The 12,825-nt window shown below is 38.4% G+C and overlaps 2 protein-coding genes across 2 annotated transcripts in view; one reads left to right on the forward strand and one right to left on the reverse strand.

Annotated features, from left to right (window-relative positions):
- Window positions 1-6,441: 6,441 nt before the first annotated feature.
- Window positions 6,442-11,196, forward strand: LOC307039132 (protein FAM180A-like). The gene is made up of 3 exons (XM_079680951.1): window positions 6,442-6,749; window positions 10,173-10,270; window positions 10,360-11,196. The coding sequence occupies exons 1-3, from the start codon at window positions 6,671-6,673 to the stop codon at window positions 10,687-10,689; spliced, it is 507 nt and encodes a 168-aa protein (XP_079537077.1). The 5' UTR covers window positions 6,442-6,670; the 3' UTR covers window positions 10,690-11,196.
- Window positions 10,861-12,825, reverse strand: part of slc23a4 (solute carrier family 23 member 4) — a 28,453-nt gene continuing 26,488 nt past the window's right edge. The window contains exons 11-14 of the mRNA XM_079680950.1: window positions 12,503-12,667; window positions 12,291-12,399; window positions 12,100-12,195; window positions 10,861-11,665 (exon numbers count right to left, since the gene is read on the reverse strand). Coding sequence (XP_079537076.1) covers window positions 11,397-11,665; window positions 12,100-12,195; window positions 12,291-12,399; window positions 12,503-12,667 — 639 coding nt within the window. The 3' untranslated portion in view covers window positions 10,861-11,396. The remainder of the gene's footprint in view (window positions 11,666-12,099; window positions 12,196-12,290; window positions 12,400-12,502; window positions 12,668-12,825) is intronic.

A 12,825-nucleotide genomic window follows, 5' to 3' on the forward strand; every position in this document is an offset into this window, starting at 1 on the left:
GAGCTATATATCACATTTCCCTTCACAATCTGCTTTTGTGTCTCCTGAAAGCCCAAGAGAGAAAGTTTACCATCAGACACATCAGATCTATTCTCATTGCTCTGAAACAATGCAGTTGCTGTTTCAATGACCTGATAGGACTGGATATATGTTGCAATTTCAACCCACAATGCAATAACACACGTCATTTGTCAAAGCTGTTTGGTCCAGAATCCAAATTTGCTCTGTTCCCACAACGCTATTTATGGTTGCGATTTGCAGACTGTCCCAGAAAGTCACGTTTCGACTGCAGTCTGTGGAACTTTTGGGGATTTTGAACTTCTCCATGCAATTACAGTCACTGCTAAGCTCTTCTACTCTGTCTATGAGGAACAGATGGACAAGGGGTTCAGCAGTCTGACTCTGTTACGCGTTACTGTGCCAAAGGACCCACCGTGACACGGGTGTCACATGAACTTTAAATGTTCTTGAAAGTTCCTTATACAGCTTTAGCCTTGTTTTTATCTTGTGAAGCCCCTAAGTGACACACATTGAATAGTCTGGTGGGTCATGGTCCAGGACATTTGATTGTGTGTTGCCATAACAACATGTCCAAGATGTCCATTTGCCAGACAAACACATGTGACAGAACTAGCTACATTTCAAAAGCTTTTTGTTGTTGTTGCTAAAGGTAAAATGTAAGCCATTTAAGAATTAAAATGCTTACATAACATGTCCTTTATTACATTTGACCTGTTGTGGAAACATTTATTGATCAAATTGATATGAGACAAATGAGATAAATATCGCTGTGACACTGGTGTCATATCGGGACTTTAACCTTAAACTGTCACAGTAAACCCAAAGTGACATATATGCAAAATTAGAAATATTATTATGATCTGCTCAGTTAATTTAGCTGATTCAATTATATTGAGTTAATATGTTCTTATTCTTCAATTCAAAGAATGTTCAAACTAATTTAAACCAACAAATCATCCTCAACTGTTGAACCCCATCCCGGTTTTTTAGGTCTCAGGCTCGAAAATGACATTCCCAGAACAATTGGGCATAATCTTCACTTCTAAAAGGGTTACATTAATAATCTTTTTTCTCAAAGTAATGATGAACCTGTGAGTTGGATGTAGAAAAGTCAGAATCAATATAGATGTTTTTTATTTTAAAGAAAATTCAGATTGAACATAGTAAAAGACTGTAAATTATAGTGTTCGTCCAAAGATTATTTTTTACTTATAGTGAAAACCACCATTGAATGATGGGATGGTAGACTAAAAGACTTAAGAATCCAAAGTACAACATATAATAAGTACCCTGTATCAACATTGATGCAAAACAAGTGACATTTGACCTTTTTAGAGAGGTTTAGCAAGAAAAATCCACCTCTGGGGTGATTTGGGTGGAAATGGGCGTTTTTGCCGTTTCTCTGGAACCCATCGGTCGATTTTGAAAACATTCATAGTTTATTAAATATTAAGAAGCCCTCAGACGCTGTTTCCTGCAGATTATGCGTTTTACCGCCCGGGGGCGGGGGGATGGGGTTCAACAGGTTAATTCAGTTAAAAATAAGAGTTATTTTACCATTAAAGCCCAATGTGACAGATATTTGACACTAGGGGGGGTTTCTTTTTAACTTAGTATTCATTTCCAAAACAGAAGGGTGGCTGAACGGATCATAAACTAGGTTTGGCCTGAAGACAGCAGAACACAATATAACTGCATAGTGGTGACAGATGGTCTGTGGAAAATCTGGGAATTCTTCAGTACCAGGCTGTGAAGTGGCGACTTCCCAGGGTGTGTGGATGCTGTGTACAGAATCTCCAAACTCTGGCAGAGAAAATGCTGATGTGTTGATGTGAAACTGATACAATGGCTTGCCAACGTTGTGTGTTTAGAAAGTTATTCAAAGTTCAACTCTTTCCCTAGTTGAGAGGTATTTTAAAAATAAATATTGCATGTTAACATCAATAACCCATTTCCTAATTCATCATGTTGGTGCTTATTTTTATAAAACTTTTACTTGAGTTGTCCATCGCCTTGAGGGAGACTGAAGTGAATGAAAGTAAATGCAGACAAATAGGGCCATCTAGTGGATAAGTATACATATTACATAGCTTTTTAAAACGGTCAGGGCATACCCCATTATTATGCATAATGAGTAATGTGTTCTCAGTATTTTTGCATCAGGACATTGGTAAAGTTTGATAAATCAGCATTAGGCTACATTTATTCATGTTACCTTATAGATTGAAGTTAAGTATATTTGTTAGCCATAGATATCTTTACAGGGGGACTCCATTTCGATGAAGTTGGGAGGCATGTTAAAAAAAACAGTAAAGTATGGTCAAAGTTACAGCAGCAGGGGGTGAAAGACCTTAGTCAAAGTCAGTCAAAGTCAACTTTATTGTCAATGTTCTGTTTGTGTGATACAGACAGGGAGATCGAAATGCTGTTTCTCACAATGCAGTGTGCCAAAAAACACTGGTTTCTAGATTTACCATAATGCAATTGTCTTTCATATAACACTTCCTACCTGATAAACATACACATCTTGTAAACTCCAAGCTGAAAATTTGTAACTTTCTGTCATAAAACAGGTGACATATTTTTTAAACAAAGGTCAAAGGTCCTTCACAGCCAAAGAAGACACTATTCTGTTCTGATCAAAAATCTTTATATTGCGTTTATTGCGACACTATACTGTTCTGAATGCTGTATAGGAGTCCCCATTACAAGGGAATCTTTTTTCATGTGAAACATATTATAGGTATATAAACAGCTTTTTTATTATCAGATTTTTTATTTTTAAATAAGCAGCTGTTGTTGTTGCTAACCATCCTGTGAATGCATTAGCTAGTTATAAATGTGTCTTTATATTACCTGATTTTATATACTACAGTTTTTCTATTCATGTGTGTTTAAGCTTTGACGGAGAGCACATTACTTCAATGCTTGGATAATTATTCCAATGATAATGTTTGAAAGTGTGTTCTCTCTCTCATGGCAAGAAAAAGTACAGGTGTTAACATGTAATGAAGCCAGCATGCTCATTTGCTCAATGTAACGACCCACTGTCACACCAGCTGGAATGCAGCCATAATTTATGTTATTAGTTACACCTGTGTGTGACATGTTCAAGTACCTGCCATGAAAGAGGTTTATGCTGTTTCCAAAGTCACTTACACGTTTCCTGTCAGTGTTGGAAGAAATATTTTTGATCCTTTGGAAAACATCAAAACCGCTATGTTGAAAAAAAAAGTTGATTTCAAGTTTGGGTCAACGTGTCTGAGAGATGAAGAGCAGAGTCAGGAACCTAGAAAGTATCGCCTAAGGGCAAGCAGACAGGCAGAGCTTTTCAGAAGGATGGCCAGATGGCAGGGTCGATGGGCGGAGCTGGACCTGAGGGCAACCACGAGTCTGGGCACCACAGGCCACCTGAAGGGAGGAGGCCGTCGGGCGAGCAGCATCAGTGACGAGAGATGCAGCTCCCAAACCTTAGGCTCATAGACCGGAGTGTAGATTTGAGGATAGCGGGCTATGAAGCAGGACGGATAGGGGACATTTTCAGGATAAACGGGCTGAGGGGAAGTGCTTGCAGGCAACCTCCACTGTCACAAGGTGGTGGTAAGGAAGGCAGGACCAAAACGCAGAACAAAGAGAGGGAAGGGGGTTATGAAAAAAAAGAGCTTAAAAAAATAAAGCTGGTACCAAAAAACACAAAACAGGCAGGAAAACACAAGGCAGGAAGTAAAAACAAACACGAATCAGGTGGGCAACATCTCAAAATAATATCAACGGATGGAAGAATGATCTGAAAGCTTTTGCAAAATCACTCCAATACATAACTGACAAAAACACCCAGAAAGTGTTGTCATTATTGGACTTATTTATGTTGCTTGAATAGGATCCGCACATTTTTGTAAAGCAAAAACATTTAATTTTTATTTTGTTGTTTGTATGTTTGCACTCTATCAACACCAAGTCACACGTTGGACTGTTACAAACGATGGTTTGTAAAATAATTGTCAATACAAAATAAATTAAAAATAAAACATCTAAAAATAAAAAAGGAAACAAACAACAAGTTCGGGATCTGAGTTACCTCTGTAGTCACATATTACATCACAATTAGGCGTTGTTTGGATACATTGACCAAATGTGTACTTTCCTGCTTGGAAACATATAAACACTTAATAAAAGTGACATATTAACAGCTTTTAGCCTGGCTGAAAACTCACATGACTTATGCCAGGGCAACATGCCAGCAGCTCTCTCATCTAGAACATCACAGCTAATTTCCTAACAGGAAATGTGCATTAACTGACTACATATTGGAAATCTTAATGGTCACTTTCTCACATGAAAACACATTAAAACATAATAAAGTGACATATTAACAAATGATTGCCTGGCTGAAAACCTGCTCCCATACGCAATGTATTGTGGGGCAGTTGCGTAGGCACAGTAAGCTCATATAAGAAATGGTTGCCAATGTAGAATACTGTTCATCTGTGCATTTCTCTCGAACAGTAAACGCAATAAATAATTCATTTGAATTGATAAATAACATGGTCATATTTCGACACAGACAGGGGGAGCACAGAAGACAAAGGGAGAGCAGGAAACGCCAGGGGAAAATACTGCCATGACACTCATGAATCATCATCTTGACAAATCTTTGAGTGCAAATATTCAGCAGGATATGAAAGTCAGAACTTTGTGGACTGCTGTTAGTCCACAGGCATGTCCTGTCTCCTGTCATAAACTGTTATTCTCCTCAGCTCAGCCAACATTTTTTTGTTCAAAGAAGTGCGGGTGTGAAAAATCAAGCCCCTGTGATTATAATTATTGACACATTATCACTGATCAGGAGTGTTCTTATTCAATACAAGCAAAAACACAAACTCAGTCTTAGCATGGGACACTTTCCACCTCAGTAAGTACACCAATTTTAGAGAGGAAAATATTTGGGATACTGCCTACAGCAACATTATCATTGAATTTACTCATTGGAAGAATAATATGTTGGTTCAAGTCCCTGAAAGCTGTAATTCTTGGAGCTTTCACAGTGGCCACATGTCTTTTGCCAGTTTCAGCACAGCCTGTGTCTGCATTCCTCTGCAGCAGCACGACTGCTCCATCTTAATCTGAGGCGTAGCTTTGTCCCATGTTGACTTCCACAGAAGCCCATGTGAGTTCCCGAGGGCCAGATGTGTGGAAAGGACCTTTTGGAGATTGAACTATTTGCTCACACGTTGGCATTAGCATGTGTTTACCCAAATGTAATAAATGGATTTAAAATAGTGTTAAACACATACAAGTTATTTTATATGGTTGTACTCTTGGTAACTGTTCCTCAGGCTTTTGGAGAAGGTGAACTGTGCCAAGCCGTGAACAAAGCCTCTCTTTGTGGTTTCTGCACATGCTCTCTGTCCAGTGCAACAGGGTGAGTGCATTGTATAATTAGAAATAATCACTTAGGAGTGTAAATGTTCCACATTTGTCCTCCTGAAGAACAGAAGCAGAGCTGTGTGCCGGTGTTCATCCTGGCACCATCACATACGCTCCAACCCGCTGAGGGACCACGCTGTTGTTAGAAACAGAACTTACTTCGACCATGAAGGCACATAAACACATCCAAGGGGACAATAAACATGAGATCAGTTATTTAGCCCACAGGTTGGAGCAAAGACAATCAACCTTAGTACTATTATATTTTGTTTTTGTGTTCCAAAAATCTCAAATCTAAGCATATTCTAAAGCTGAACATAACCTTGTTTGCTGGTTGCAATTCAACAACAGTTTAAACCAGGAACTAATGAACTGCATTAAATGATATCTGATGTTTTTGCATGTTACTGTTGTACAGTAGATGTCTAAGGTGGTGCTAAGTTATACATGGTTAGGTCATTTAATGTATAGCAATTTGGTTTGTAACATCGGTGTCCTGTAAGAACCTCATATCTCTAAATAATCCACTTTTCAGGGGCTCAGAATAACAGCCCTGTTTTTGACTTTGTTCCTCAAATTTTGCATTTTCTGGTTGATTCAAGAGGGTTTTTCAATAGTGTATTAAACTTACTGTAAGAAGGAATGGATTTTTTTAAACACTTCATAGTTTAGTTTATCAGAAAGATAAAAAAAAAAAAAGTAATAATAAATATATGTATCGTGGAAATCATAAAATGCAAAGCTCCTTTGACAGGATAGGATCAAGGCACATGAAGGTAGTGCTGTTTCAAATCAATGAACAGAAGAAAAGAAATGCAGAGAGGAGAGGGATAAAGACGTGTCATTAATGTTCACCTGCAAACGCTGAGAGCAGAAGGTTTTAAAAGAAGAGTGTGTCTGTGACCCTGATGACAACCAGCTGAAAGCTTTAAAAGAGAGTCTCAGCTTATGAAGAGCAGAGAGGGAAAGAGAGAGAGGGAGGGTGAGATCAGATGTGGATGGAAGGGGGAGCAGAGCAGTCCTGAGGACAGACGGAGGGAGTGAACAGGAGGATGGAGAAGGTGTAGAGTCTGATGTGAGGCTGCAGATTCACAGTGAAGAGAAGAGGAGAAATGCAACAGGAGGGAGTGCTAACAGGCAGAGACGCAGTGCTAGGGGAAGTGAAGAGCCCAGGTCAGCTCCAGTTATATGCAAGTAATATCGTGAGAGTGATCAGGCCAACATGCTGCCCTGGAAGATGGTCATTGTTGGTATTTTCTACAGCTGCATCCGAACAGGTGTCTCACGAAGTCGGACTAAAGGTAAGGATTGAACTCAGCATTTTGATCAACAATTGCAAACTGAAGGTTTTGTGGAAGATGTTTTTTTATCTAGATGTTTCTTTACAGAGCAAAGAGAACATTTAGCAGCACTGTAAGTTGATTGTGAGAATTCAATTGTGGAGCAATCCAAATAAGTTGATAACTAAGTCTGGGATGGAGGAGAATGTATGACAGACAACAAAGGATTTTGTAATTTATCTGTTCTCTTTTTAGATGTTTCAATACATTTTACATTTTAAAGCCCCAACTTTTTTATAGAGAAGGTATGTCTGACTGTGTTCATTGCTCCTTGGTTTTGCTGAACTTTAATATTAAACCCGAAACAGAGAGATTGTCATCTTTTTATTTAGTTTCCGAACTCTGAGGTTTCCCAAATTATTGTACAAGCAAACATAGTTTACGAAGAGGAATGACGTTACTTTGTGTATTGGACAGACATATATCAGCAAAGAGAAACTGCCTTGTATTGAGGAGTCTATCCTCTGTGTCAATAAGAACTCAATAAGAATCTAAAACAGCAGAGCTACAAATAAATACCGGAGAAAATAATAACAATATTGTGGAGGTTAAATATTCGTTTTTGAAGTTGTCACTACAATTGTACTTTTTCTCTCATCCAGCTGCTAGGTTCATATGTCATCTGCACCTGTTTCTAATATGAAAACAAAGAGAGGGTCCAAAAGTGAGATGATATGAGAGAGGAAACTCATATTCCTCAAGTGAATGAAAAGCATATTGAGATATCCAGACTGCTCAGGGAATTCTTTTTGTCATGAAGAGTAAGATCTATTTGTGGTTAGATTGTATAAGAATCATAAGATATTGATCCTATCACTTATTGAAAAAAACACTGACAGACATAAACAGAGGCAAATATTCAATAATGGATGCAATGCTACAATCCTGATCGTAGAATTTTCCAATTTAGGCTGTGGACACCTCTACATTGACAGGAAGTGAAATTCCAAAAATGAAATCCAAGCAACAGTGAGAAACACGTCATGCACACATCGTAAACAGGCTGGAATCACCAGGTCATATTTGGACCGTTAAAGGGGACCTATTAGGCAAAATCCACTTTTTCATGTATTTTATATATAAACTTGTGTCTCTTGTGTGTAAAGAGATTCTGGAAGTTTCAGGAAAAAAGATTTGCACATTTGTTATCCTGATCCATTTATATAAAACCCACAGATTAAGGAACTTTATGATGTCATAACTATTTTCTGAACCATTAGCCAATAGCCAACCAAGGTAACCCCCCCCCCGCTTATCACCTGAATCTCCTCCTAGAGCACCATTGTGTTTTTTTAACCAAATATCTCGCCTTTAATAACGAGTTCAGCTTGTGAACATACCCCTGTGTGCAGTTTACTGAGTGATTTGTGGATACGTTTTCCAAACAATTACCTCTTACTGCCATCTGGATCACAAGCATGTGAGTTGGAACCATGTGATCTAAACACAGAGATCTCATGGTCTTCATTATGTTTAACCTTTTGCAAATACCATTTAAAAGTCCAGCATAAAGGCAATGAATGATGTGTGTGAAGTGGCTAATCCAATTTGTTCCCAATGATTAACACACAGCAATGCCTTTCAATTTGGATTCCTTAAACTTTAGTTGAAGATGTTGGATGTTTTCTTTGTCAAATATAGCAAGTATTTTTGTTTGTATGTTTTAGCGTAATTTGGAGGACTCCAAGAAATTATTATCCTAAAAATCAATGCAGACCTTTACTGGCTATATTGAACTTAGATCTGTGATAATTATCTTAAAATAAGAAGTAAACCTTGTTTGGAAAATGTGATAATGCAGCTGCCTAAAATCAACTTTTTGCACTTGAGCATAAACAAGGACACGGGCCAAGAGCGAAAGGGTTGGCAGTTGGGTAATTGACTCTGGCTAAGACATTTAATGGATTACTTAAGTAACTTCCAAAAACCTCTCTCCTGTTTTCCTATTATTTTCTCGTTTTAAAAAGAATAAACACTCTATGAGCAGGTCACTATCTTTACTTCTGCACGTTGGCAGGTTGAATGATATCAACACAGAACAGTTGAGTCTCAGTCCCTTTAGCACTGGTCTGAATACCTGCATGAAAGGGTAGCGTTCTGTTTGTCTGCATTTATATCTTTATGACTTCCTTTCATTTTTACCTCCATCTGTTCTCCTTTTATCAACCCATAATTGTAACCTGAAGCCTATGCTCTATTTGAAATGTTAACTGCATGATCTCCAGATTTTACACGCATTAATAAAACCAGCAAGCAAAAAATGTTGGAGATACTGGACAGTAAGTGAAAACAGTTGTCTAAATATCTCCGTGGTCTGATTTCTTTCTGTCTTTCCCCAATCTCCTTACCTTGATGAAAGGTATTGTCAATTGGTCGGTGGTTCCACCACTTTGATATGGGTGTGTCTTCAACAATTATTGTTGACATGCATATTTCCCCAGAGCATCAACCCCTCTGACTTTGGTGATTCCTTGACATTTCCTCTAACATTACCAGATCAATTGATCGTTTTTTACCAATATTTGTTCAGACCAAAATAAAAAATGGGGTAACGTCACATCAACTTTTTGAATATATATTATGGTACTCACATTCATGGTCCCCATGGAATTACTTCAAATGACTTTCAAGATTCCATTGTTAAATTATCTTAAATCCACCGTGTTCTCTTAGTATAAATGACTGCAATGAATGGGTGAGGAGGTAAGAGTAAGAGTTTTCAGTTGGTTGTATCTGAAACCTGACCACTAGGTGCTAATAAATCCATAACACTGTTTCCTTTGGAGCTCTGTTTCTGTATAGTTCGTTTTTCAAGTGATGTGACTGCAGAGTATTTAGTATTCAAGTCTGTGCATGGTTCATTTTTCCTCTTTCTCCAATCCTGAACAAGTAAAGGAAAAGGTATTTGCCTGTGAGCTGTCTTTGTCCATGGAAGATTTGTTGCAGTTAAAACCCTGCTTTCCCATGCTGTGGAAATTAGACTGAAATGCTAACCCTATACACTGCATGCCAAAATCATCTGGAGTCTGTTGTATGATCTGTGTGTTACTCCGCCTTTGATTCCTCTGATGGCTTTGAAGTCTCGTCTCCTGCAGATAGAAGTCATCTGTAAGGTCAGAGACCGTAGAGTATGAAATGCATATTCTATATTAACTGCAGTTTGTCCTGGTGAGGGCAAGAGACACCTGGATATCACATGTGCCAGAGCAGTGCAGAGTTCGTTTAAACTGCATGTCACAGGAATGTCCAACTAACCCGTTCTAGAAGCCTTTTAAGTAGTAAATCATCCCCAATAAAAGCATAAAGTGAAACCGGAACGAAAGGGTTAGCCAAAGAAACTGTCCCTGCTTATCTACCATTCTTTCTTTTTCTCTTTTCAAACAGCACTATTCCCAGCTTCACGCAGAATAAAGCGAGGGTTGGAAAGTCTGGTGAACCCCAACTTCCACAATTCCTTTGATGATGTTCATTTATTATTTGAGGTGAGATGACTAGGTCCTGAAATTTAATTTTAAAATGCAAAAGCATTGACTAAACCTCAAAGATTGACACTTATCATTTCTTCTTCTAGATCCTGCTGGCAGGCACCCATTTTGAGGCCAGTGGAGCGTTTTCGGTGCAAGATGCTGAGCTTGCTTCCCTCCGCAAGACAAGAAATATGGAAGTCATATGTGAGGAGATCATTCCCAGGAAGCTAACAGATGTATTTAGGCTCATCTCTGGCCTTTCAAATCACATTGGTCGCCTACATCAGGACGATTTTGAACGCACCTTGTTGACCTTGGTATACACCGCCCAGGGGATGGCTAATTCCAGTACTGAACACCAACAAGGCTTATGGGCCGATTCTTTTGTTAGTTTGTACAAAGCAATCAAGCAGGATCTGACAGTGACAAACTGAACGGATAATGGTTTTGCTACACAATGGTTCAATTCATGTTAAATAAATATCCATGGAGATCAGTGGATATGCCTGGTATGTGCTTTGGAACTATCTTGTGTTCTAGCAGGAGACTGATAGAGAAACCTGTAAAAATATACTGGTTGATGGTAAGATAATGATACAATTAAGTAAATAATAATTAATTTACTGTCACATAAAAGTTAATCCAAACATGATGTATATACAGATGAATTCAAATGCTGAAAGCAATACAATGGATCTACTTACATTCATATGTCTTTTCAGTGTTTGTTCACTAACACCTGGCTGTGAGTGCATTCTAAGACTGAGAAGACCATAGAAATCGAAACAACAAATCATTGTTCACACTCCAGTGGTATGCTCTGTGAGTACAAATGAAATGACTGTACAGAAAATGTCTTCAAGATGATATATATGTTATCCAGTGTATAATATCATAACTTTTTAACACAAACAATTAATAAAGATAACTAATAAAACTAACCTCATGTACCTAAGTTCCTCTCTAAAGAAAGTCCACATAGTATCCAATTTCATGCAATTGCCATTCGCAAATGTCACTTCAAAGCTCATGTGGAATTCCACCATGTTGTCACAGTACAGTGTCTTTAACAAAGGACAGGATGTCCAAACTGAGCTGCCTCTGATGGTTTTCTGGATGCATGCTGAAGTGAGTACAGGACTCATATGGCAACTCCAATAATAATCTGTGAAGGCTCTGCATGTCCAAGTGGCTGCTTAGGCTCCAGGGCATTAGTATCTGCTCCACTTCCGTCCAGGGAGTGTGGCTCACTCGGAGGGCAGAAGGGTATGTACCGGATCCAGGAGGAAGAAGACAAGTAAGAGCTGATGCCAAAGGGAAGGTTGTAGACCTCTCCGCTCTCCAGTGTGTTGCTGGATTCATCCTCGTGAGCCTTGTTCCACGCCAGGATGCCTCGTTCATGCTTTGATCCTGTTGGACACGTGTTAAATGTGTTAAACCCTTCTATCACGGTCTACTGAAGGAATGAGATTGCTGACTTGTGTTATTCTCTGACATAGCTTGGTTGTATTCTAATAAAGCTTGGAAATGCTTAAGTTTAAACTTACGGTAAAAACAGTCATTTTAGAAAAATGTTAGAACTCAAATTCAGTCTCATTATATTCCTAAAACTACTGAACCCAATGGCTTCAGGCCGTAAGTATATCAAATAAAGATGTTTATTGACGCTTATTTGTTTAATCTCTTTAAACTATAAAAAAGCCATATTTTAATGGTGAATTTCTCCCTGTTATAAGCCTGTTTTAAATCTAACCCAAGCTATTTGATAATCATGTCTCCAGACATCAATAACTTACTGGGTTATTCCTGGGTTTCAATAATGTAATGAAATTGAACAAAAGTACCTGGAATTGTGTTGTCCAGCAAGAAGCCAAAGAAACCTCCAACAAACATGCTGGTTGTCAGAAGAACCTGCAAGACCTGGTCGAGTTCAACAACACCTAAACACAATACAATGGAAATTGATTGAGTAAAACCATATTATGATGCTGTTTCTGAAAAATGCAGATTGAATAATGACATGTTATTAATGTACCTGTAGCAATGGCTGTGGGGTTCTTGAATATCCAGTTAGGAATGACCAGACCCGAGAACATGGAGAATCCAAAAATGAAGATGTTTCGAGAAGAATTCATATCTGCATACTGAAAATATGTAAAAATAAAAAAACATTAGAGGAATATATTGTCATGCAATATCAAGGACAATGTATGTACAATACAAAATTGCCACCATGATGTTTAGTACCTGCAGATTAGAAACTCCTGCTGCAGAGATGACGCCAAACATAACCATGAACATCCCTCCTACCACAGGGGATGGGATCGTAGTGAATATGGCGCCCACTTTACCAAACAAACCCATGACAACCATCAGGACTCCACTGGCTACAATAACCATGCGACTGCCAACCTGCAAATATATAAACGTCTTCTCTTGAAACCGTCAACTGTTACATATATGTATACGTTTGACTGCTTGTTTGTCAGCAGGATTACAGAAACACTTCTGGCCCTACAGTATTTTTGAGAAATGTGTTGGTAGTCTGTTGCATTGGCCACCAAAACTCC

The sequence above is a fragment of the Notothenia rossii genome (genome assembly GCF_949606895.1).
Source record: "Notothenia rossii genome assembly, chromosome: 5".
In the NCBI taxonomy this organism is placed as follows: Eukaryota; Metazoa; Chordata; class Actinopteri; order Perciformes; family Nototheniidae; genus Notothenia; species Notothenia rossii.

Excerpts from the sequence above, each read along its gene's own strand:
- LOC307039132 (XM_079680951.1), top strand. The coding sequence starts at position 6,671 with ATGCTGCCCTGGAAGATGGTCATTGTTGGTATTTTCTACAGCTGCATC. Across the intron at positions 6,750-10,172 it reads CTCACGAAGTCGGACTAAAG|CACTATTCCCAGCTTCACGC; the intron begins GTAAGGATTGAA and ends CTTTTCAAACAG. Across the intron at positions 10,271-10,359 it reads ATGTTCATTTATTATTTGAG|ATCCTGCTGGCAGGCACCCA; the intron begins GTGAGATGACTA and ends TTCTTCTTCTAG.